General features: G+C 42.7%; 1 protein-coding gene across 1 annotated transcript in view; it reads left to right on the forward strand.

The window, feature by feature from the left end:
• The first annotated feature begins 1,408 nt into the window (after window positions 1-1,408).
• The window catches only part of espl1 (extra spindle pole bodies like 1, separase), a 29,226-nt gene continuing 6,648 nt past the window's right edge, over window positions 1,409-23,986 (forward strand). The window contains exons 1-17 of the mRNA XM_021569299.3: window positions 1,409-1,616; window positions 1,721-1,809; window positions 2,096-2,398; window positions 2,533-3,276; window positions 3,380-3,481; window positions 3,674-3,785; window positions 3,990-4,117; window positions 5,026-5,225; window positions 19,742-19,984; window positions 20,164-20,308; window positions 20,527-20,686; window positions 20,933-21,072; window positions 21,954-22,088; window positions 22,233-22,349; window positions 22,492-22,663; window positions 23,155-23,280; window positions 23,640-23,796. Of these exons, the coding sequence (XP_021424974.3) occupies window positions 1,723-1,809; window positions 2,096-2,398; window positions 2,533-3,276; window positions 3,380-3,481; window positions 3,674-3,785; window positions 3,990-4,117; window positions 5,026-5,225; window positions 19,742-19,984; window positions 20,164-20,308; window positions 20,527-20,686; window positions 20,933-21,072; window positions 21,954-22,088; window positions 22,233-22,349; window positions 22,492-22,663; window positions 23,155-23,280; window positions 23,640-23,796 (3,071 nt within the window). The 5' untranslated portion in view covers window positions 1,409-1,616; window positions 1,721-1,722. The remainder of the gene's footprint in view (window positions 1,617-1,720; window positions 1,810-2,095; window positions 2,399-2,532; window positions 3,277-3,379; window positions 3,482-3,673; window positions 3,786-3,989; window positions 4,118-5,025; window positions 5,226-19,741; window positions 19,985-20,163; window positions 20,309-20,526; window positions 20,687-20,932; window positions 21,073-21,953; window positions 22,089-22,232; window positions 22,350-22,491; window positions 22,664-23,154; window positions 23,281-23,639; window positions 23,797-23,986) is intronic.

The raw sequence follows: 23,986 nt of genomic DNA on the forward strand, positions 1-23,986 counted from the left end.
CTTCCAATACTCTACTCAGCAAACTGGATGCAGTTTATCACAGTGCCATCCGTTTTGTTACTAAAGCACCTTATACCACCCACCACTGCGACCTGTATGCTCTAGTCGGCTGGCCCTCGCTACATATTCGTCGCCAGACCCACTGGCTCCAGGTCATCTACAAGTCCATGCTAGGTAAAGCTCCGCCTTATCTCAGTTCAGTGGTCACGATGGCAACACCCACCCGTAGCACGCGCTCCAGCAGGTGTATCTCACTGATCAGTCCTAAAGCCAACACCTCATTTGGCCGCCTTTCGTTCCAGTTCTCTGCTGCCTGTGACTGGAACGAATTGCAAAAATCGCTGAAGTTGGAGACTTTTATCTCCCTCACCAACTTCAAACATCTGCTATCTGAGCAGCTAACCAATCGCTGCAGCTGTACATAGTCTATCGGTAAATAGCCCACCCAATTTGACCTACCTCATCCCCATACTGTTTATATTTATTTACTTTTCTGCTCTTTTGCACACCAATATCTCTACCTGTACATGACCATCTGATCATTTATCACTCCAGTGTTAATCTGCAAAATTTGAACTATTCGCCTACCTCCTCATGCCTTTTGCACACAATGTATATAGACTCTTTTTTTTCTACTGTGTTATTGACTTGTTAATTGTTTACTCCATGTGTAACTCTGTGTTGTCTGTTCACACTGCTAGCCTACCTGTTCTCAACTAGCCTACATGGTTAAATAAAATTGAAATAAATAAAAAAATAAAAAAAAATAAATGGCTAGCAGCTTTCACAGTATTGAGTCAAGCAACAGCTTTACTGTTTCTGAAAATATGATGTCACAGTGCTGGAGGGGCAGAGCAGGAAGGTGGGCTTCCTATCTCCTGATACCCTGACGATGCACACTGGCAGAGATGACAACCAACACTATTTGTAAAGACTGTCTCACCAAGGATGAATACTAAGACTGTAAAGGCCAAATGTGTCCTTCTCCCTCTCTCACACACACACAAAATCACTGTGTGCAACAAAAAAAAAGTATTTTAATGTGTTCAACCAGAATGATTGCAGTAGGTTATGTCCATCTTCTCAAAACAAATGTAATCAACACATGCCCAGAGCATTAATATAACTCCCTCATTTAAACTACAGTACCTCCTATGGATTCAGGCAGGGTTTCCAGGAGTTACCACAGCCACAAAGTCAACATTTGCGATATTGTAAAAATGTATTAAAACAAAAAAGTGATTTAAAAAACATAAATTGAAGAAATGGACGGGGTTTATGACTTTGTGGCTGTGGTAACTAGTCAGGTAGGGACAAATCACAATGGGAATGCAAAGCATAATGTGATTTGGTCAATGACAAATCTGTAGACGTTATACTGAATTACATTTCTTGAACTACATTACCCAGCGAGACTTCAGTAAGTATACGGATGTGCAATCTGATTGGCTAGATACTTATTTTAAAATACAGTGCGCGAGTTTTCGCCTTTGAGTGTTGTGGTTGTCATTCGACTTTTTTACCTTTTAAGATAAATGTTATATGTAATATTTTAGAAACTCGTTAGAACTGTAGTACAAGACGAGGATAAGAGGATAAGTTGTCGGTTTAACGTGGTAAGTAGCTAACGTTAGCTAGCTTGCTAACGTTACCGTTAACTGAGCTGCAAAACTAACCTACGTTATTCAATAGCGAAAATATGCATTCATTTGTTTTGCAGATATGAAAATGAAGTGCTTAAAGGTTGACGAATACATCAAACGGACAGCTTGTCCAAAAGAGACAAGAGTTCTACATGAAGAATTAGAGGTGAGTGTGTTTTAGCTAACGTTAGGACAATTGGCTAACGTTAACTGTTAATTTTAGCTAGTTTACTAACCACTGTAGCTAGTTAATCTTTGCAACTGACAGTGTGGCTACTAGCTAGCGCCTGCTTGGTCTCAGTGGACTCCGTCATGATTCGAAATCTCTCATCAGTTAAATTTAGTTTGGTAGATGTATAATATCCACCTAGCAATGTTCTGACTATGGATAATAAATGCCTCGCCTGTGGCCAAAAGTTTAATTTGCATACTTTGTCCTGTATTTCCTACAGACTTACATGAGAAATGGACCTGGGCCACAAGGTCGAACATTGTATGACCGAGTTGTCAGGGCCTGTAATCACCAACTTGGAGTTGGGCCCCCGGACAGTGACCATATTGCTGGACTCATAAAGCTGGTGGAGCTTGCACTCAGAGGGTATGACATCTCAGGGGAGCTCGGTGTGCAAAGCACCCCTTTGTATATGGAGAAAATCACCTTTCACGTACTCAAGAAACTGGCCTCCTTGGGAGTGTACCATCCATGTAGCTACTTGGGAAGCCTACTCTACCAGAGGTTGGCTCCAGCTCCACAGGTAAAGGATGGATGATAGAGTATTAGTACAGTACTTCCTATTATAGTAACTGTAGTCAGCTGTTTTTACATCTTTGATTGTGTCTTCTCAATCTCTTTTTGAATGTGTCTTCCCTCCTCTTGTGTGCCCCATAGACAGAAGATTACTGTGTGCTTGTACGCAGCTGCTTTGCTGTACTGTGGAATGGACTGTCTGCAGCACAAGACGGCGCCTGCCTTAACCCCAGGGACAAATTCTGCTGCCAGTTGCAAGCCCTGAGCTTCCTGCTGCTGCTGGACAGGGAGAGAACCTCACCCTCCTCCTGCTCCAAAACCCCCATATACGTGGAAGACGCCCTGACTGAGTTTGAGAAGGGCTGTGGGACCCTGACTAAGGAGGATGCCTCCTTGATCTTGGAGGAGACCCATCGTCATCTCCTGTCCCCCTGGGCTGGGGGACGGGGCAGGGATGGGCAGCCTTCGGGGCGGCCCTGCCTCTCTACACTCTGTGAGGTGGTGCTGATCACCTCAAAGCTTCTGTCTAAGGCAGGTTTCTGGAGCCTGGCTGCAGGGCTGGTGGGTGGAGCCCTGGGAAAGGTCAGGAACTCAACAGATGGCCTCAGCCCAGCTCTGGTGCTTGGCAGGCTGGCAGTAGACATCCACCGTTCCATGAGCTCCGGAAAGGAGAGTGGACAGGCTTTTACAGAGTGTGCTCGGACCCTCCGGTCTCTCCCGAACACCCTTGGGGACCGGGAGGCCCATGTGATCCTGGAGGGGTGCAGTCTGGTGGTATGGGCAGTGGAGGCAGGGCAGAGCAAGGGGCTAAGTGGAGCTGTGCTCCTGGCCTGGTTCTCATTTCTGGAAGAGCATCAGGAACTCATGCAGAAGAGATTACAGAAGGTTGGTGTCATTCACTTATCATTGACCAGAAAAAACATTAGGGAACATCTCTGCTGTCAATGATGTTTGACAAATGTTACATTGTGTGTGTCACCCCGGACAGGACTTGGGATCACAGTCTGAGGAGAGCCGACTTCAGCAGTCCCTATGCTTCAGCATGTACCAAGGCTTTGTGTTTTCTTATGAGAGCATGCTGGCCTCACAGGTAAGGAGGGTTTCACCCCAAACTAGTTTTATCCTTAAGTTACAGAGAAGTACTGTTTCAGTAGCTGCTAGTCATTGGGTGTACACATTTATCTCAGGTTTAGCCCTGGTATGTCAGTGTAGCTAGTAAAGATATTTAGATTTGACATGTGAATTATTTGACTGTTGACACAATATATTAAATGTATTGTAGCTGGAAAATACTGAGAACCTGGACAGAGTACTGCTGTACTGCCAGGCAACAGCTGGCCGGATGATGACTGAGCTACGCAAACTGCCCAGTGACAACATCCTCATCAAAGCAGGTATACTAACTGATGGCTCTTTCTCATTTTTACAGGCTTCTCACCAGAGTGCACTGCAGATGTTGTGATAACCGTTAAATGCTCACCATATCATTGTACGCTCTTGTGAATTTGTGCCTTTTACATTAAATCTACGTTATCGATTATTATAATAATATTCTCCCTCTTGCTTCCCTATCTGACTCTGTCACTTCATCTCCGCAGTGACCGCGGTCAGTAACCTGGTGTGTGGTCTTTATAACCGTCGGCTATACGACCAAGCCTTCACCCTGGTGGAGATCCTGTGCCAAGAGCTATGCAAGAACTGCCCCCCCTCTCTGTCTGTGGACAGGGTAAGATACCCACCTGCTATCTAATTGGTTCACTGTGTGTAAAGTGTTGGTCCCATGTTTCGTGAGCTGAAATAAAAGATCCCAGAAATGTTCCATGCAAACAAAAAGCTTATTTCTCTCAAATGATGTACACAAATTTGTTTACATCCCTGTTAGTGAGCATTTTTCATTTGCCAAGATAATCCATCCACCTGACAGGTGTGGCATATCAATAAGCTGATTAAACCGCATTATCAATATGCAGGTACACCTTGTGCTGGGGACAATAAAAGCCCACTCTGAAATGTGCAGTTGTCACACAACACAATGCCACAGGTGTCTCAAGTTTGATGGCGTGTGTGATTGGCATGCTGACTGCAGGAATGTCCACCAGAGCAGTTGCCTGGTGGTAAATGTAATGTAAATGTCTCTACCATAAGCCACCTACATCGTTTTAGAGGATTTTGCAGTACGTCCAACCAGCCTCACAGACCACGTGTAACCACACCAGCCCAGGACCTCCACTTCTGGCTTCTAAACCTGGGGGATCGTCTGAGACCAGCCACCCGGACAGCTGATGAAACAGGAGTTTTTCTATCTGGAATAAAGCCCTTTTGTGGGGAAAAACTCATTCTGATTGGCTGGGTCTGGCTCCCAAGCGGGTGGGCCTGCCCAGTCATGTGAAATCCATAGATTAGGGCCTAATATATTTTATTTCAATTGACGACAGATTTTCCTTATATGAACTAACTCAGTAAAATAGTTGAAACTGTTGCGTTTAATTTTTGTTCAATATAATTTTTGGTGGGTGGATGGCTTTCATATAAAGTGCTTGGAGAATTGCAAAAAGTGCTATAAAAAGCACAATTTATTACAAATGTAATTTGTTTCTATTATGTAATCTGAATAGTCATCTATTTCCCCTTTAGTTGAGCCGGGCCTTCATGCTGGCGGTGCAGAGCTCGAGGCGTAGTAGTCATCTGGAGCGGGCGCTGGACTGGGTCATCCTGTGGCTGCAGACCCTGGGGCCGGGGGAGCGGCTCACTCAGCACATGACTGAACCTGTGTCCCTGTGGGTCAGGACCAAGGCTGACGCCGCCCGGGCTGGTCAGGAGGACACACGCCTCAGGTAGGCTACACTCAGAGACGTGACCGAGCCATGAGCTCTCGTCTTCACGTCAGATTTTCCTCATCCTTCACTGGGCTGCTGCTAAATAGCATAACCGCTTTTGCATTCTCTATGCATATATGAGCTTAAGTTGAAGGCTTTTTCTGGCATTGCAACACAATTTAAAAACAAATATTATTTGTCTCATTTAAAAACATGAATTTTCCTCTTTAAGTATCTCTCTCTCAAACTACCGGTCAAAGGTTTCAGAACCTGCTCATTCAAGGGTTTTTCTTTATTTTTACTATTTTCTACATTGTAGAATAGTGACGATGTCAAAACTATGAAATAAGATATGGAATCATGTAGTAACCATAAGTATTGAACAAATCAAAATATATTTTAGATTCTTCAAAGTAGCCACCCTTTGCCTTGACAGCTTTGCACACTCTTAGCATTCTCTCAACCAGCTTCACCTGGAATGAAAAGTTTTTTATAAGTTTTACAACTTCCGTACGGGCTCGGGAGAGACGAAGGTCGAACGTCATGCGTCCTCCGATACACAACCCAAACAACCCGCACTGCTTCTTAACACAGCGTGCATCCAACCCTGAAGCCAGCCGTACCAATGTGTCAGAGGAAACACCGTGCACCTGGCAACCTTGGTTAGCGTGCACTGTGCCCGGCCCGCCACAGGAGTCGCTGGTGCGCGATGAGACAAGGATATCCCTACCGGCCAAGCCCTCCTTAACCCAGACGACGCTAGGCCAATTGTGTGTCACCCCACAGATCGCGCAGGTCGCGGCCGGTTGCGACTTTTGAGTTGCGACGGTTGAGTCTCTGGTGGCCCTTAACCACTGCGCCACCCGGGAGGCCTTGCTTTTCCAACAGTCTTGAAGGAGTTCCCAGATGCTGAGCACTTGATGGCTGCTTTTCCTTCACTATGCAGTCCAACTTATCCCAAACCTTCTCAATTCGTTTGAGGTCAGGTGATTTTTGGAGGCCTGGTCATCTGATGCAACACTCCATCAGCCTCCTTCTTGGTAGCCCTTACACAGCCTGGAGGTGTGTTGGGTCATTGTCCTGTTGAAAAACAAATGATTGTCCCACTAAGCGCAAACCAGATGGGATGGCATAAAGCTGCATAATGCTGTGGTAGCCATGCTGATTAAGTGTGCCTTGAATTCTAAGTAAATCAGACAGTGTAACCAGCAAAGCACCGTCACACCTCCATGTTTCACGGTGGGAACCACACATGCAGAGATCATCCTTTCACTTACTCTGCATCACAAGGACACGGTGGTTGGAACCAAAGATCTCAAATTTACCTGTATTTGTGGAAAAATCACCCTGATTAACTCTCTGTAGTCTTATCACAGTTTACCTATTTGCTAATGGTTTTGCCTACACCTAGTGACCTGCTTTTTAAATTGTGTGAACAAAAAAATATATTTTATTTGGAACGGCAAGTCAGACAATTAAAAGGGCCTATTTATATAACGAGTATGAATTCGGAGGGCAGAAATTATTAAATATTAAAGCATTAGACCTCTCACTAAAGGTATCAGTCATACAAAAGTTAGTGGGGCAAAAAAGTATTTAGTCAGCCACCAATTGTGCAAGTTCTCCCACTTAAAAAGATGAGAGGCCTGTAATTTTCATCATAGATACACTTCAACTATGACAGACAAAATGAGAAAAAAAAATCCAGAAAATTACATTGTAGGATTTTTAATGAATTTATTTGCAAATTATGGTGGAAAATAAGTATTTCTCATCCTATGTTCAAGAATGGCCCTTTCCCTTTATTCAGATTACATCTGCTCACTTTTGGTTGTTTTGAAAAGGAAATCTCAAATATCGTTATTTTTTTAAACAAGCCTTAGAAAGTTGGTTGCAATTTCAGTTTGATCCACCTGAAAAGACAGAACAAATAATATAACAAAATCTTTTTTTTTCAAAAAAAAATAAAAAAGGATAATCTTAGTGAATTATTTCATAAATAGGACTGGTGGTGTTATGTCACTCATGCAGCTAACACAGACATATGGAAATGTCTGCTCTACCCCAAATTACAACCAATTAATTGCAGCATTATCACAAAAATGGCGAGGCAAGTAGAAAGGGAAAAAAGTGTCGGCCCTGTATTAAGGAACATAAATGGTTAAAGAAAAGTGTGATAAATGAAATTGGTATGTTTTTATTTAAGGACCAAAAAACTGACAGCTGTGCCATATAAATTGCAAGATATTTGGGAAGAGATTTTCGATGTACCCATTCCATGGCACATGGTTTATGAATTGATACGTAAAACAACGCCATATTCAAAACTTAGAAATTTTCAATTTAGATACCTATACAAAATTCTTGCAACCAATAGAATGATATATATAGACGGACGGACAGACGGACGGACGGACGGACGGACTTCGGCCCCCTTGAACTTTGCGACCTTTTGCCACATTTCAGGCTTCAAACATAAAGATATAAAACTGTATTTTTTTTTGTGAAGGATCAACAACAAGTGGGACACAATCATGAAGTGGAACGACATTTATTGGATATTTCAAACTTTTTAACAAATCAAAAACTGAAAAATTGGGCGTGCAAAATTATTCAGCCCATTTACTTTCAGTGCAGCAAACTCTCTCCAGAAGTTCAGTGAGGATCTCTGAATGATCCAATGTTGAACTAAATGACTAATGATGATAAATACAATCCACCTGTGTGTAATCAAGTCTCCGTATAAATGCACCTGCACTGTGATAGTCTCAGAGGTCCGTTAAAAGCGCAGAAAGCATCATGAAGAACAAGGAACACACCAGGCAGGTCCTGGAAACAAAAAGATTTCCCAAGCTTTAAACATCCCAAGGAGCACTGTGCAAGCGATAATATTGAAATGGAAGGAGTATCAGACCACTGCAAATCTACCAAGACCTGGCCGTCCCTCTAAACTTTCAGCTCATACAAGGAGAAGACTGATCAGAGATGCAGCCAAGAGGCCCATGATCACTCTGGATGAACTGCAGAGATCTACAGCTGAGGTGGGAGACTCTGTCCATAGGACAACAATCAGTCGTATATTGCACAAATCTGGCCTTTATGGAAGAGTGGCAAGAAGAAAGCCATTTCTTAAAGATATCCATAAAAAGTGTCGTTTAAAGTATGCCACAAGCCACCTGGGGGAGACACCAAACATGTGGAAGAAGGTGCTCTGGTCAGATGAAACCAAAATTGGACTTTTTGGCAACAATGCAAAACGTTATGTTTGGCGTAAAAGCAACACAGCTGAACACACCATCCCCACTGTCAAACATGGTGGTGGCAGCATCATGGTTTGGGCCTGCTTTTCTTCAGCAGGGACAGGGAAGATGGTTAACATTGATGGGAAGATGGATGGAGCCAAATACAGGACCATTCTGGAAGAAAACCTGATGGAGTCTGCAAAAGACCTGAGACTGGGACGGAGATTTGTCTTCCAACAAGACAATGATCCAAAACATAAAGCAAAATCTACAATGGAATGGTTCAAAAATAAACATATCCAGGTGTTAGAATGGCCAAGTCAAAGTCCAGACCTGAATCCAATCGAATCTGTGGAAAGAACTGAAAACTGCTGTTCACAAATGCTCTCCATCCAACCTCACTGAGCTCGAGCTGTTTTGCAAGGAGGAATGGGAAAAAATGTCAGTCTCTCGATGTGCAAAACTGATAGACATACCCCAAGCGACTTACAGCTGTAATCGCAGCAAAAGGTGGCGCTACAAAGTATTAACTTAAGGGGGCTGAATAATTTTGCACGCCCAATTTTTCAGTTTTTGATTTGTTAAAAAAGTTTGAAATATCCAATAAATGTCGTTCCACTTCATGATTGTGTCCCACTTGTTGTTGATTCTTCACAAAAAAAATACAGTTTTATATCTTTATGTTTGAAGCCTGAAATGTGGCAAAAGGTTGCAAAGTTCAAGGGGGCCGAATACTTTCGCAAGGCACTTTGTATCCCTATATAATCTTCCCAGCTCTGCAGATTATGCTGTGAGGCAGATAATTTATTTTGGTTTTGTCCATATGTAGCTCGTTTTTGGTCACAGGTCCAAGAATGGCTGAATAATTGCAATATTTGCCTAGTACTAATGCTGCAGATGGCAATACTGGGTGATTTGAAAAGCCATAGTCAATCAAAAAATAATATAATTATTTTAGCAAAAATGTTTCTAAATTAAAAATAATCTGTAGAAGCTATGATAATAGAAAGGTTTAGTACTTTTGAAGCATCACAGCACAGTTGAAAAATATATATGGCAAATAGAAATCCAAAATGGATGTTGTTGAGAGCTAGATGAGGTTGAATGGAGCTGAAGGGTGGGACTAATAACAAGATAACCAATGTAAAACATACAGGATCTGTCAAATGTATATAGGTTCAGAAAATTTGAAATAGCACAGTTAGAAATAGAATTCAAACTGGATGGACATCAGAAATAGAGGAAGGACTAAAAACACAAAATGTAACTATTTTAAAATGGCTTGTCTGTAAAATGTGTTATGTAGATGCCTAAGTGTTTATTAGTTTTATTCCAATTGGGGGAAGGGTAGTAGGGTTTGTGGGGAATAATAAAGGTATATTCTTAAAGTATGTATATCTACAGTGGGGCAAAAGTATTTAGTCAGCCACCAATTGCAAGTTCTCCCACTTAAAAAGATGAGAGGCCTGTAATTTTCATCACTTCAACTATGACAGACAAAATGAGAAAATCCAGAAAATCACATTGTAGGATTTTTAATGAATTTAATGAATCCTGTGTTGGATGGTATAGAATACAGTATATAGAGATGAGTAATATATAATATGTAAACATCTTTTTAGTCTTCCTGTGACATCGTGTGCTGTATGTGTCCTGCAGGGCAGGTATATTGCCCCCGATGATGCGCCGTGCTACCCTCTGGAGAGCCTTGCGTTTGAGGGCGGTGCAGTTGCCGTACCAGGCCCGACAGGATCCTCTCGATTGTGCATCTGTAAAAGTTTGTTTTTAGGTGACAAGCCAAATTTCTTCAGCCTCCTGAGGTTGAAGAGGCACTTTTGCGCCTTCTTCACTACGCTGTCTGTGTGGGTGGATCATTTCAGTTTGTCTGTAACGTGTACGCCGAGGAACTTTTCACCTTCTCCACTACTGTCCCGTCGATGTGGTGCTCCCTCTTCTGTTTCCTGAAGTCCACAATCATCTCCTTTGTTTTGTTGACGTTGAGTGAGAGGTTATTTTCCTGACACCACACTCTAAGGGCCCCCCCCCCTGTAGGCAGTCTCGTCGTTGTTATTAATCAAGCCTACCAATGTAGTGTTGTCTGCAAAATGATTGAGTTGGTGTGCATGGCCACGCTGTCATGGATGAACAGGGAGTACAGGAGAGGGCTCAGAACGCACCCTTGTGGGGCCCCAGTGTTAAGGATCAGCGGAGTGGAAAACTTTCCTACCTTCACCACCTGGGGGCGGCCTGTCAGGAAGTGTTGTTGTGATTACACCATGAGTTGTTAATCAGGCATATACACCCAGGCATACACCCCCGCCCTTCTTCTTACCAGAAAGATGTTTGATTCTGTCGGCGCAATGCATGAAGAAACTGGGTGGGTGTACCGACACTAACAACATTCCGAGTGAGCCATGTTTCCGTGAAACAGAATATTACTATCTCTGTCTCTCTGGAAGGCAACTTGTGCCCTAATTTCGTCCACCTTGTTGTCTAGAGATTGGACATTGTCGAGTAATATGCTCAGAAGCGGTGGATGGTGTGCACGCCTTCTGAGTCTGACCAGTAGGCTGCTCCATCTGCCTCTCCTGTGGCTACCATGTTGTTTTGGGTCAGCCTCTGGGTTAAGATCCCATGTCCAGGGTGGAGGTCCAAACAAAGGATCCTCTTCGGGAAAGATGTATTCCTGGTCATAATGTTGGTAAGTTGACATCGCTTTTTTATCCAATAGTTCTTTCCGGCTGTATGTAATAACACTTGAGGTTTTTCTGGGCTAACCAATGTAAGAAATAATACATAACAATACATACCACGTTCATCTGTACAAACAATGGTACGCAAGTATAAACACCATGGGACCACGCATCGTCATACCGCTCAGGAAGGAGACTCTTTCAGTCTCCTAGAGATGCATGTACTTTGGTGCGAAAAGTGCCAAACAATCCCAGAACAGCAGCAAAGGACCTTGTGAATATGCTGGAGGAAACGGGTACAAAAGTATCTATATCCACATTAAAAAGAGTCCAATATCATCACAACCTGAAGGCTACTCAGCAAGGAGGAATCCACTGCTCCAAAACCTCCATAAAAAAGCCAGACTATGTTTTGCAACTGCACATGGGGACAAAGATGGTACTTTTTGGAGAAATGTCATCTGGTCTGATGAAATAGAACTGTTTATCCATAATGCCCATCGTTATGTTTGGAGGAAAAGGGGGAGGCTTGCAAGCCGAAGAACACCATCCCAACCTTGAAGCACGGGTGTGGCAGCATCATGTTGTGGGGGTGCTTTGCTGCAGGGGGGTCTAGTGCACTTCACAAAATAGATGGCAGCATGAGGCAGGAAAATTATGTGGATCTATTGACGCAACATCTCAAGACATCAGGCAGGAAGTTAAAGCTTGGTTGCAAATGTGTCTTCCAAATGGACAATGACTCAAAGCATGCTTCCAAAGTTGTGGCAAAATGGCTTAAGTATAACAAAGTCAAGGTATTGGAGTGCCATCACAAAGCCCTGACCTCAATCCTTTGGAAAATTTGTGGGCAGAACTGAAAAAGCGTGTGTGAGTAAGGAGGCCTACAAACCTGACTCAGTTACACCAGCTACCAAATACTAATTGAGTGTATGTAAACTTCTGACCCACTGGGAATGTGAGCAAATAAATAAAAGCTAAAATAAATCATTCTCTACTATTATTCTGACATTTCACATTCTTAAAATAAAGTAGTCATCCTAAGTGACCTAAGACAGGGATTTGTACTATGATTAAATGTCAGGAATTGTGGAACTGAGTTTACGTACACCGTAGCCAAATACATTTTAAACTTCTGACTTCATCTCTCTTGCTCTCTTGCTCGCTCTCTCTCATATTACTCAGCAAAAAAAGAAACATACCCTTTTCAGGACCCTGTCTTTCAAAGATAGTTCATTAATATCAAAATGACTTCACAGATCTTCATTGTCAAGGGTTTAAACAATGTTTCCCATGCATGTTCTTTAATTGTTTATGGTTCATTTAACAAGCATCTGTAGAGCGGTCATTAAGACACGAACAGCTTACATACGATAGGCAATTAAAGTCACAGTTATGGAAACTTAGGACACTAAAGAGGCCTTTCTACTGACTCTGAAAAACACAAAGAAAGATACCTAGGGTCCCTGCTCATCTGTGTGAACTTGCCTTAGGCATGCTGCAGTGAGGCATGAGGACAGCAGTTAATAAAATTGCACTGTCTACTGTGAGACATTGTCTGTACTGCTTATGTCCTGTCTTATGTACAGATGCACAGGATCGGTACAATCTGAACATCACACCTGCGTGACAGGTACGGGATGGCAACAACAACTGCCCGAGTTACACCAGGAACGCACAATCCCTCAATCAGTGCTCAGACTGTCCACAATTGCCTGAGAGATGCTGGACTGAGGGCTTGTAGGCCTGTTGTAAGACAGGTCCTCACCAGACATCACCGGTAACAATGTCGCCTATGGGCACAAACCCACCGTCGCTGGACCAGACATGACTGGCAAAAAGTGCTCTTCACTGATGAGTCGCAGTTTTGTCTCACCAGGGGTGATGGTCGGATTCGTGTTTATCGTTGAAGAAATGAGCGTTACACTGAGTCCTGTACTCTGGAGCGGGGTGAAGGGTCTGTCATGGTCTGGGGCGGTGTGTCACAGCATCATTGGACTGAGCTTGTTGTCATTGCAGGCAATCTCAACGCTGTGCGTTATGGGGAAGACGTCCTCTTCCCTCATGTGCTACCCTTACTGCAGGCTCATCCTGACATGACCCACCAGTATGGCAATTTGTGGTTGACCGATTTATGATATTTCAACTCCGATACCGATTAATCGATTGGCCGATTTTATGTATGTATATATGTGTAATAATGACAATTACGATAATACTGAATGAACAGGTTTATTTTAACTTAATGTAATGCATCAATAAAATCAATTTAGTCTCAAATAAATAATAAAACATGTTCAATTTGGTTTACATAATGCAAAAACAAAGTGTTGAAGAAGGAAGTAAAAGTGCAATATGTACCATGTGCAATATGTACCATGTGGGGGGAAAAAACTAACCTTAAGTTCCTTTTGCTCAGAACATATGAAAGCTGGGGGTTCCTTTTTAGAGGTTGACCGATTAATCGGAATGGGTGCTTTAATTAGGGACGATTTCAAGTTTTCATAACAATCTGTAATTTTGGATGCCGATTTTGCCATTTTGGTCTTTTTTAGGCAAGTCAGTTAAGAACACATTCTTATTTTCAATGGCGGCCTAGGAAACGGTGGGTTAACTGCCTTGTTCAGGGTCAGAATGACAGATTTTTACCTAACCATAAACACCCATGCCTTTCTTAAAATCAATACACAGAAGCATATATTTTTAAACCTGCATATTTAGCTAAAATAAATCCAGGTTAGCAGGCAATATTAACCATGTGTAATTGTCACTTCTCTTGCGTTCATTGCACGCAGAGTCAGGGTATATGCAACAGTTTGGGCCACCTGGCTCATTGCGAACTAATTTACCAGAATTTTACGTGACTATGACATAACATTGAAGGTTGTGCATTGTAACAGCAATATTTAGACTGATGTTAGATAAAATACGGAACGGTTCCGTATTTCACTGAAAGAATAAACATCTTGTTTTTGAGATGATAGTTTCTGGATTTGACCATATTAATGACCAAAGGCTTGCATTTCTGTGTTATAATTAAGTCTATGATTTGATAGAGCAGTCTGACTGGGCGGTGGTAGGCACCAGTAGGCTCATAAGCATTCATTCAAACAACACTTTTGTGTGTTTTGCCAGCAGCTCTGCTGTTTTATGACTTCAAGCCTATCAACTCCTGAGATAAGGCTGGTGTAACGATGTGATGTGATGTGAAATGGCTAGCTAGTTAGCGGGGTGCGCGCTAATAGCGTTTCAAACGTCGCTCTGAGACTTGGAGTGGTTGTTCCCCTTGCTCTGCATGGGTAACGCTGCTTCAAGGGTGGCTGTTGTCGATGTGTTCCTGGTTCGAGCCCAGGTAGGGGCGAGGAGTGGGACGGAAGCTATACTGTTACACTGGCAATACTAAAGTGCCTATAAGAACATCCAATTTGAAATACAAATGGTATAGAGAGAAATAGTCCTATGAATCCTATAATAACTACAACCTAAAACTTCTTACCTGGGAATATTGAAGACTCATGTTAAAAGGAACCACCGGCTTTCATATGTTCTGAGTAAGGAACTTAAACGTTAGCGTTCTTACATGGCACATATTGCACTTTTACTTTCTTCGCCAACACTTTGTTTTTGCATTTAAACCAAATTGAACATGTTTCATTATTTATTTGAGGCTAAATTGATTTTATTGATGTATTATATTAAGTTAAAATAAGTGTTCATTCAGTATTGTCATTACTACAAATGTAAATTTTTGGCAGATGTTTTTAAAAAAAAAAAATTTTTATATATATATTTTTTTAATCGGTATCGGCTTTATTTGACCTCCAATAATTGGTATCGCCGTTGAAAAATCATAATCGACCTCTATTTCCTTTTAACATGAGTCTTCAATATTTCCAGGTAAGAAGTTGTAGGGATTATAGAACTATTTCTCTCTCTACTATTTGTATTTCATATACCTTTGACTATTGGATGTTCTTATAGGCACTATAGTATTGCCAGCCTAATCTCGGGAGTTGATAGGCTTGAAGTCATAAACAATGCTTCAAGCAAAGCGACGAGCTCCTGGCAAATGCAGGAAAGTGCTGTTTGAAGGAATGCTTACGAGCCTGCTGCTGCCTTCCACCGCTCGGTCAGACTGCTCTATCAAATCTTAGACTTAATTATAATATAATAAACACACAGAAATACGAGCCTTAGGTCATTTTAATATGGTCAAATCCGGAAACTATCATTTTGAAAACAAAACGTTCATCCTTTGTGAAATACGGAACTGTTCCGTATTTTATCGAACGGGTCCATAAGGCTAAATATTGCTGTTACATTGCACAGCCTTCAATGTTATGTCATAATTATGTAAAATTCTGGCAAATTAATTACGGCCTTTGTTAGGAAGAAATGGTCTTCACACAGTTCGCAACGAGCCAGGTGGCCTAAACTGCTGCATATACCCTGACTCTGCTTACACAGAACGCAGGAGAAGTGACACAATTTCCCTAGTTAAAAGTAATTCATGTTAGCAGGCAATATTAATTAAATATGCAGGTTTAAAAATATACTTGTGTATTGATTTTAAGAAAGGCATTGATGTTTATGGTTTTTCGCAAATGCGCTTGATAAATCATCACCTGTTTGGCGAAGTAGGCTGTGATTCAATGATAAATTAACAAGCACCACATCGATTATATGCAACACAGGACAAGCTACATAACTACACATGGTCGACGATATTACTAGTTTAACTGTAATGTTAGCTAGCAACTTGCTCCTTGCTGCACTTGCGTAACAGGTAGTCGGTGTCCAAAAATGCTGATTACCGACTGTTATGAAAACTTGAAATCGGCCCTAAATAATCGGCCATTCCGATTTAATCGGTCGACCTCTAATGACAATGCCACCAGCCATACTGCTCATATGTGTGATTTCCTGCAAGACAGGAATGTCCGTGTTCTGCCATGGCCCGCAAAGAGCCCGGATCTCAATCCCATTGAGCATGTCTGGGACCTGTTAGATCGGAGGGTAAGGGTTAGGGTAAGGGTTACCCCCCCCAGAAATGTCTGGGATCTTGCAGGTACCTTTGTGGAAGAGTGGGGTAACCTCTCACAGCAAATCTGGTGCAGTCCATGAGGAGGAGATGCACTGCAGTACTTAATGCAGCTGGTGGCCACACCAGATACTGACTGTTACTTTTGACTTTGTTCAGGGACACATTATTCAATTTCTGTTAGTCACATGTCTGTGGAACTTGTTCAGTTTGTCTGTTGTTGAATCTTATGTTCATACAAATATTTACACATGTTAAGTTTGCTGAAAATAAATGCAGTTGACAGTGAGGATGTTTCTTTTTTGGTGTGTGCATAACCGTTCAAATGTTCGGGGTCACTTAGAAATGTCTTTGTTTTTAGAAAGAAAAGCAAAAATTGTCCATTTAAAATAACGTAACATTTTATCAGAAATACGTTGTAAATGACTTGTTGCTGGGAATGGCTTTTTACATTTTTTTTTTTTAAATGGGAAATCTAGAGGCCCTTTATCAGCAACCATCACTCCTGTGTTCCAATGGCATGTTGTTACCTAATCCAAGTTTTATCATTTTAAAAGGCTAATTGACCATTAGTAAACACTTTTGCAATTGTTAGCACAGCTGATTTAAAGACTCAATTAAACTGGCCTTTAGACTAGTTGCATCAGCATTTGTGAATTTGATTATGCTGGCCTTCTAGGCAGAGTTGCAAAGAAAAAGACATCTCATACTGACCAATAAAAAGATAAGCTTAAGATGGACAAAAGACCACAGACACTGGACAGAGGAACTCTGCCTAGAAGGCCAGCATCCCGGAGTTGCCACTTCACTGTTGACGTTGAGACTGGTGTTTTGCGGGTACTATTTAATGAAGCTGCCAGTTGAGAACTTGTGAGGTCTGTTTCTCAAACTAGACACTGATGTACTTGTCCTCTTGCTCAGTTGAGCACCGGGGCCTCCCACTCCTCTTTCTATTCTGGTTAGAGCTAGTTTGCACTGTTCTGTGAAGGGAGTAGTACAGAGCGTTGTTCGAGATCTTCAGTTTCTTGGCAATTTCTCACATGGAATAGCCCTAATTTCTCAGAACATGAATAGACTGATGAGTTTTGGAAGAAAGTACTTTGTTTCTGCCGATATTGAGCCTGTAATCAAATCCACAAATGCTGACGCTCCAGATATTCAACTAGTCTAAAGAAGGCCAGTTTTATTCCTTCATTCATCAGAACAGTTTTTCAGCTGTGCTAACATAATTGCAAAAGGGTTTTCGAATGATAAACTTGGATTAGCTAACAACGTGCCATTGGATCACAGGAGTGATGGTTGCTGATAATGGGCCTCTGTACGCCAATGTAGATATTCCATAAAAAAATCTGTAGTTTCCAGCTACAATAGTAATTTACAACATTAACAATGTCTATACTGTATTTCTGATCAGTTTTGTTATTTTAATGGACAAATTGTTTTATTTAGCTTTTCTTTAAAAAACAAACATTTCTAAGTGACCCCAAACTTTTGAATGGTGGTATGCATGCATACAGTGCCTTCGGAAAGTATTCAGACCCCTTGACTTTTTCCACACCAAAAAATAATCCTCAGCAATCTACACACACTATCCCATAATGACAAAGCGAAAACAGGTTTTTAAAATAAACATTTTCTTAGTTACCTAAGTATTCAGACCCTTTGCTATGAGACTCAAAATTGAGCTCCATTGCATCCTGTTTCCATTGATCATCGTTGATGTTTCTACAACTTGATTGATTCTACAACTTGATTTACCACCTGTGGTAAATTCAATTGATTGGACATTATTTGGAAAGGCACACATAATCCTGTCTATATAAGTTCCCACTGTTGACAGTGCATGTCAGAGCAATAACCAAGCCATGTGGTCGAAGGAATTGTCTGTAGAGCTCTGAGACAGGATTGTGTCGGCACAGATCTGGGGAAGGTTTCTGAAGCATCGAATGTCCCAAAGAACACACTGGCCTCCATCATTCTTAAATGGAATTAGTTTGGGACCCACCAAGACTCTTCATAGAGCTGGCTGCCTGGCCAAACTGCGCAATCGCCCCGATGGTCAGGGATTTAAAAATACTTTGAAGATAAATACACAACGCAGAGGACTAAAGGTTGAGGGAATTAAAGATCAATGGAAATGGTGTGTTTTTGTAATAGGGAGTTAATGATCAATGGGTCAGAGACATGGGGGGGAATTTGTCTATACATTGAGCCTGAAATAGGATACTTGTTATTTGGGCATTGGTCCAGTTTTATTGAAAGGAATTCTAATTGGGCAACCACGGTCTAGGGTTGGGTTATAAAACTTATTCTGTGGAGAGAATCACTGAGGACAGGGGAGAATGAACATCTTTCTCTCAGAGTAACATCTATGATTTTGTCCTCATTGAATATACGCATTCTTCTCCCACTGATTTGCTTTGGGGTCTGTGTTGTTGAAGAGTAACATCAACTGCTAACAAGGAAGTGACCAAGAACCCAATGGTCACTCTAACAGAGCTCTAGAGTTCCTCTGTGGAGATGGGAGAACCTTCCAGAATGACAACCATCTCTGCAGCACTCAACCAATCAGGCCTTTTATGGTAGAGTGGCCAGATGGAAGCCACTCCTCAGTAAAATGCACATGACAGCCCACTTGGAGTTTGCCAAAAGGCATCTAAAGACTGTCAGACAATGAGAAACAAGATTATCTGGTCTGATGAAACCAAGATTGAAGTCTGTGGCCTGAATGCCAAGCGTCACGCCTGGAGGAAACCTGGCACCATCCCTACGGTGACGCGTGGTGGCAGCATCATGCTGTGGGGATGTTTTTCAGCGGCTTGTACTGTGAGACTCGGGTTCAGAGAGCTCCTGGATGAAAACCTGCTCCAGAGCGCTCAGGACCTCAGACTGGGGTGAAGGTTCACCTTCCAACAGGACAATGACCCTAAGTACATAGCCAAGACAACGCTTAAGTGGCTTCGGGACAAGTCTCTGAATGTCCTTGATTCACCTGGACTTGAACCCGATCGAACATGTCTGGAAAGACCTGAAAATAGCTGTGCAGCATTGCGCCCCATTCAACCTGACAGAACTTGAGAGGATCTGCAGAGAAGAATGGGAGAAACTCCCCAAATACTGGTGTGCCAAGCTTGTAGCGTCATACCCAAGAAGACTCAAGGCTGTGCTTGCTGCCAAAGATGCTTCACCAAAGTACTGAGTAAAAGGGTCTGAATACTTGTAAATGTGAAATTTCAGTTTTTTTATTTAATACGTTTTCCCAAAATTATTACCTGTTTTCGCTTTGACCTTATGTGGTATTGTGAGAGAAACCAAATGATTTAGTCAATTTTAGAATAAGGCTGTAACGTAATGAAATAGTCAAGGGGTCGAAATACTTTCCGAATGCACTGTATATTGGTATACGCTTTCAGACTCCAAAACAATTTCTACACAATGTTTTCAGCATATCATCATCATCATTATCCTGATGAGGATAATTTACTTGTGAATATTTGATAAATTCCTCTTTACCACTTAAGAGACCCCATTCGAGTATGACTGTCCCTGTGTTGTCAGGACCCTACGTGATGGCTTTGGGCCTGACGTCCCTGACGAGGGGGTGATGCTGTGCCTGTTGGAGGAGGAGCTGCGTGCCTACAAGGAGGTGGCAGGGGACAGCACTCAGGAGCGCTACAACACCCTGTGTGACTTGCTGGACATCTGCCACGAGGACAGCCACCACTCACACCTGCGTGCCGTCTACCTGTGTGAGATGGCCCAAGTGGTGTGCTTTCAGGATTTCAGTGAACAGACAGACTGGTAGGACAAAATACGCTCTACTGTGGAATGGCAATACTACTGTAACTTATTCTGCTTCAGATAGACTGATAGGAAACAAATACTACTCAACTGTGGAATGCCAATGCTATTAATATAACTTATACTGACGTGCTTTAGTAGTTCTTCAGCAGTTTATTTTTGTTGCGTTGCCATGGCAGCTCTGCCGTTGATTTTACCCACGAGGCCCTGAGACTGCTGGAGGAGGAGCCAGAGACGGAGGAGAATGCTGATAGGCTGAAGGACGACAAGGCCCACGCCTCTCTGTGGCTGTATGTCTGCACCCTGGAGAAGAACCTGCAGGAGGTGGGTGGTAATGTGTTTGAAGAGATTTAATTTCTCATTATTCATGACATCTAGATTTCACCCCGTTACATTTTAATCTTAAATATGACATTGTAATTGCTAGCCTTTTGTTTCTTGTATATTCTCAGTTGAACAGATTACGTGTGGTTCTAGCTGTTTTGATAGCCTGTTTATTGATTCGCTGCCATTTTTATATGAACCACTCTTCCCTTGACCAGGCCATAGATAAGGAGAAGAGGCTGCAGAATGTGCGGCAGCAGGCAGGGGGCGACACCAACCCTGTGGAGACCAATGACCTAGATTACGAGGACAAGCAGAAGCAGCAGGACAGCAACCTGGTGTACGAGGGCCTGCGCTTCAATCTTGCTGCTGAGAGCAGTAAGGACCTTCTTTCACTTCCCAATCATCCTTGTCCAGTAGAGCTCATTTAGATTGACGTTCACTGTATTCTTTACATTGTAAGTATTTGGCTCATACACCATGCAGTTAGAATCCACCACATGTGCCTATGCTGGATTCCACTTCCCATAGTTGTCAGTGTATGAGTCTATATGGCAGGTTGACCATTGCTGTTTCTCACTCAGTAACGAGTGAATTACTGAGTGTGTGTGTTTCTCTACTCAGAGTTGAGCCAACCTCTTGACAAGGCTCTTGGGGAGTGGGCCTCTCTACTGCAGAGGAATGAGCTGCCCTCTGTAAAGAACCCTAAACAGACCTGCACCTCCATCGCCCTCACTGCTGCCCTCTACAAACTCATGGGCAAGGTAACACTAACACCTGAAGCTTCTACACACTGTAGTCCTTGACAGGGCTAGTATCTACTTCCTAGTATCTACTTCCTAGTATCTACTTCCTGTTCCAGACCATATGACTGGCCCTTCATATATCCATCTTCCAGTGTTTTCCATTAACGCCAGCTGTCGGCTAATCAGCCTGTTCCCACAGTTGTGTGAAGTTGGCTGGATGTCCTTTTGGTGGTAGACCATTCTTGATACACATTGAAAACTGTTGAGTGTGAAAAACCCAGCGGTGTTGCAGTTCTTGACACACTCAAACCGGTGCGCTTAACACCTACTGCCATACTGTTTAAAGGAACTTAAATATTTTGTCTTGCCCATTCACCCTCTGAATGGCACACATACACAATCCATGTCTCAAGGCTTAAAAATCCTTAACCTGTCTCCTTCCCTTCATCTACACTGATTTTGAAGTGGATTTAATGAGTGACATCAATAAGGGATTATAGCTTTCACCTGGTCAGTCTGTCACAGAAAGAGTAGGTGTTCCTAATGTTTTGTGCACTGTAATACTTCAGTCTATCATTTGAAATGTTTTCAGTTTAACATTGAATTTACTTTTCAAGAGAATGTAGGCTATTTGTCATTTTTTCTGTTTTAATAATACGTCATTTGAAGAACAAACGTGGCAGTTCATATTTTGAAGTAAACTGTAAATAAGACTTTAATCTCACGAGAAAGGTTTGTCATCTCACTATGAAAATGATCCTGATCATATAGGCCTAGACCCAGAAGCCACCAAAATAGAGCTCCTTCGGCCAAATAGGTTTACCTCTGGGGGCGCCTGGCTGGCTACTTTTTCACTGGCTACTCTGTAATTTTGGAAAACACTCATCTTCCTCTCCTAGCCTCTGCAGGCCCTGGAGGCCTACCAGTTGGCTTCTGGCCTTTCCCGTCGCCTTGGTGATGCTCAAGGCCATGCCTCCTCCCTGTGCCACTCTGCCAGGCTGCTGCTGGAGCTGGGTGCCCCTGAAATGGCCCAGGTAACCCACCTGCTGATTTAAATGTTTACGTTTGAAATTGTAAGCAGTCAGGAACGTCATGTACTGAATGTTACCCTTAGATACTGTGCTCCTTTGTAATGTGTATGTTTATTGTTTTTAACGTTTCAATACTGTGTGTTTTAGGCCCAGCTGGAGGAAGCAGAGAATTGTCTGACCCCCGATCCCAACACTGGGGGCCCCTCCCTTCTCTTTGTGCTGGCCAAACTGCTGAGGGCTCAGCTCTGCTACAGCAAAGGACAGGTAACACACAGAGTATTAGCCACATTACAGAGGGAGCTCACAAAGCGACAGCACAAGTGTTGCTACCATCTGAGTCTCCCCTAAGCCTTTTTTGTCAATAGTCATCCGTTAACTCTATCCCCTTTTCTCTATATCTCCACAGGTGGCACAGGGTGTGCCTTACCTATGTGAGGTTCTGAAAGAGGTGGGAGAGCAAAGGCACTCTAAGAGCTGGTATCTGCTGCGTGCACGGGCACTACAGACCAGTAGTGCATACCTGAGTCTGGACACAGCCGCACTGCCACCGGCACTGCGCCAACGCATCACCCAACATGGTCTGCACCCTTTACTACTCTGAGTCTAGACCCTTCAAACTCTGGACCTCAAAGCCAGTTCCACTGCATTTGTTCATTGTTCCCCTCTAATCAGGGCTGATTTAGACCTGGGACACCAGATGTGTGTGCAGTTAATTATCACGTAGAACAAAAAAACAGCAGGCTCTGGACCTGGTAGCGTTGACTGATAGTTGGCATGTCACGTTTCATTTGTAAATGTCACTGTTCTTTGGGCACTACAGGCACTACGTTTAGCCGTTTGTCATGTTAGTGTGTGACCCCGTACATTGACTCGGTACCGGAACCCCTGTTATATAGCCTCGTTATATTATGACATTTTATTGTTACTTTATATTTTCTTCACTCTATTTCTCAAACTGCATTTTTGGTTAAGGGCTTGTAAGTAAACATTTCACGGTAAGGTCTACCTACACCTGTTGTATTTTGCGCCTGTGACAAATAAAATTGGATTGGATTTGACTGTGTTGCAGGGCTGAAGACCCCAGACACTGCCCTGTATGAGAGCCTGAAGCTTCTGTGTAGTCTGCTGGTGACTCTGGTGGGAAACGGCCTGTATGGAGCCTGCAGCAGCACTGACACACGCTTCATAGACCAAGGTACTGTACGGCTGGCAGCTTCCACTTGTTCTGAAGGGTTAAATATTTTTCTCAGTGGGCCTCGAGCTTTTGATAGTTGCCTAAATTAATGTTTTTAATGGTGAACAAGCGTTGCGCTTTTTCAAAGATTATCACATTTTTGGGGGGTTGTACCTTGACCTGCGTTGATTGTGTTCCCTCCACTTCTTGCCATCAGTGGCCTTATAGCCGTTTGGTGTCAAATCAACATGACCCAGGTAAAGCTGTAAGACTGGTCTACTCGTGTCTTTGTACTTTTCCCACACGCCCACCATAACCTACCATGTCAGCCCCCATCTGAGGTAGATGCCATTCTATCATCTTTGACCCTCCCCTCCTAGGTGATAATCTGGTGTTGAAGTGGCAGCTGCTGTCTGAGCTGCTGGGTTGTTCTGTGAGAATGGTGTCGGTGAGGAGCAGCAGTGGAGCCGTCCACGAGGCCAAGCTCCAGTGTCTAGAGGCCCTCAAACTGGCCACCAAGCTGCAAACTCTCAGCCAGTAAGTGTCTGTCTCTGCTTCCTCCACTACAGGAGGAGTTCTCAATCTATCCGTGTCATTTTTATTTTATTTTTTATCATCACTATATGTCTAATAAATAAATGTTTGTTTATTTAGTGACAATAACTCTAAAATGTTTTTAAAAATAATTTATTTCCCTTAACCTCCAGTATTGATCGTGTAGGCATTA

The sequence above is a fragment of the Oncorhynchus mykiss genome, chromosome 17, assembly GCF_057628025.1.
Source record: "Oncorhynchus mykiss isolate SJ-2025 chromosome 17, ASM5762802v1, whole genome shotgun sequence".
Taxonomy (NCBI): Eukaryota; Metazoa; Chordata; class Actinopteri; order Salmoniformes; family Salmonidae; genus Oncorhynchus; species Oncorhynchus mykiss.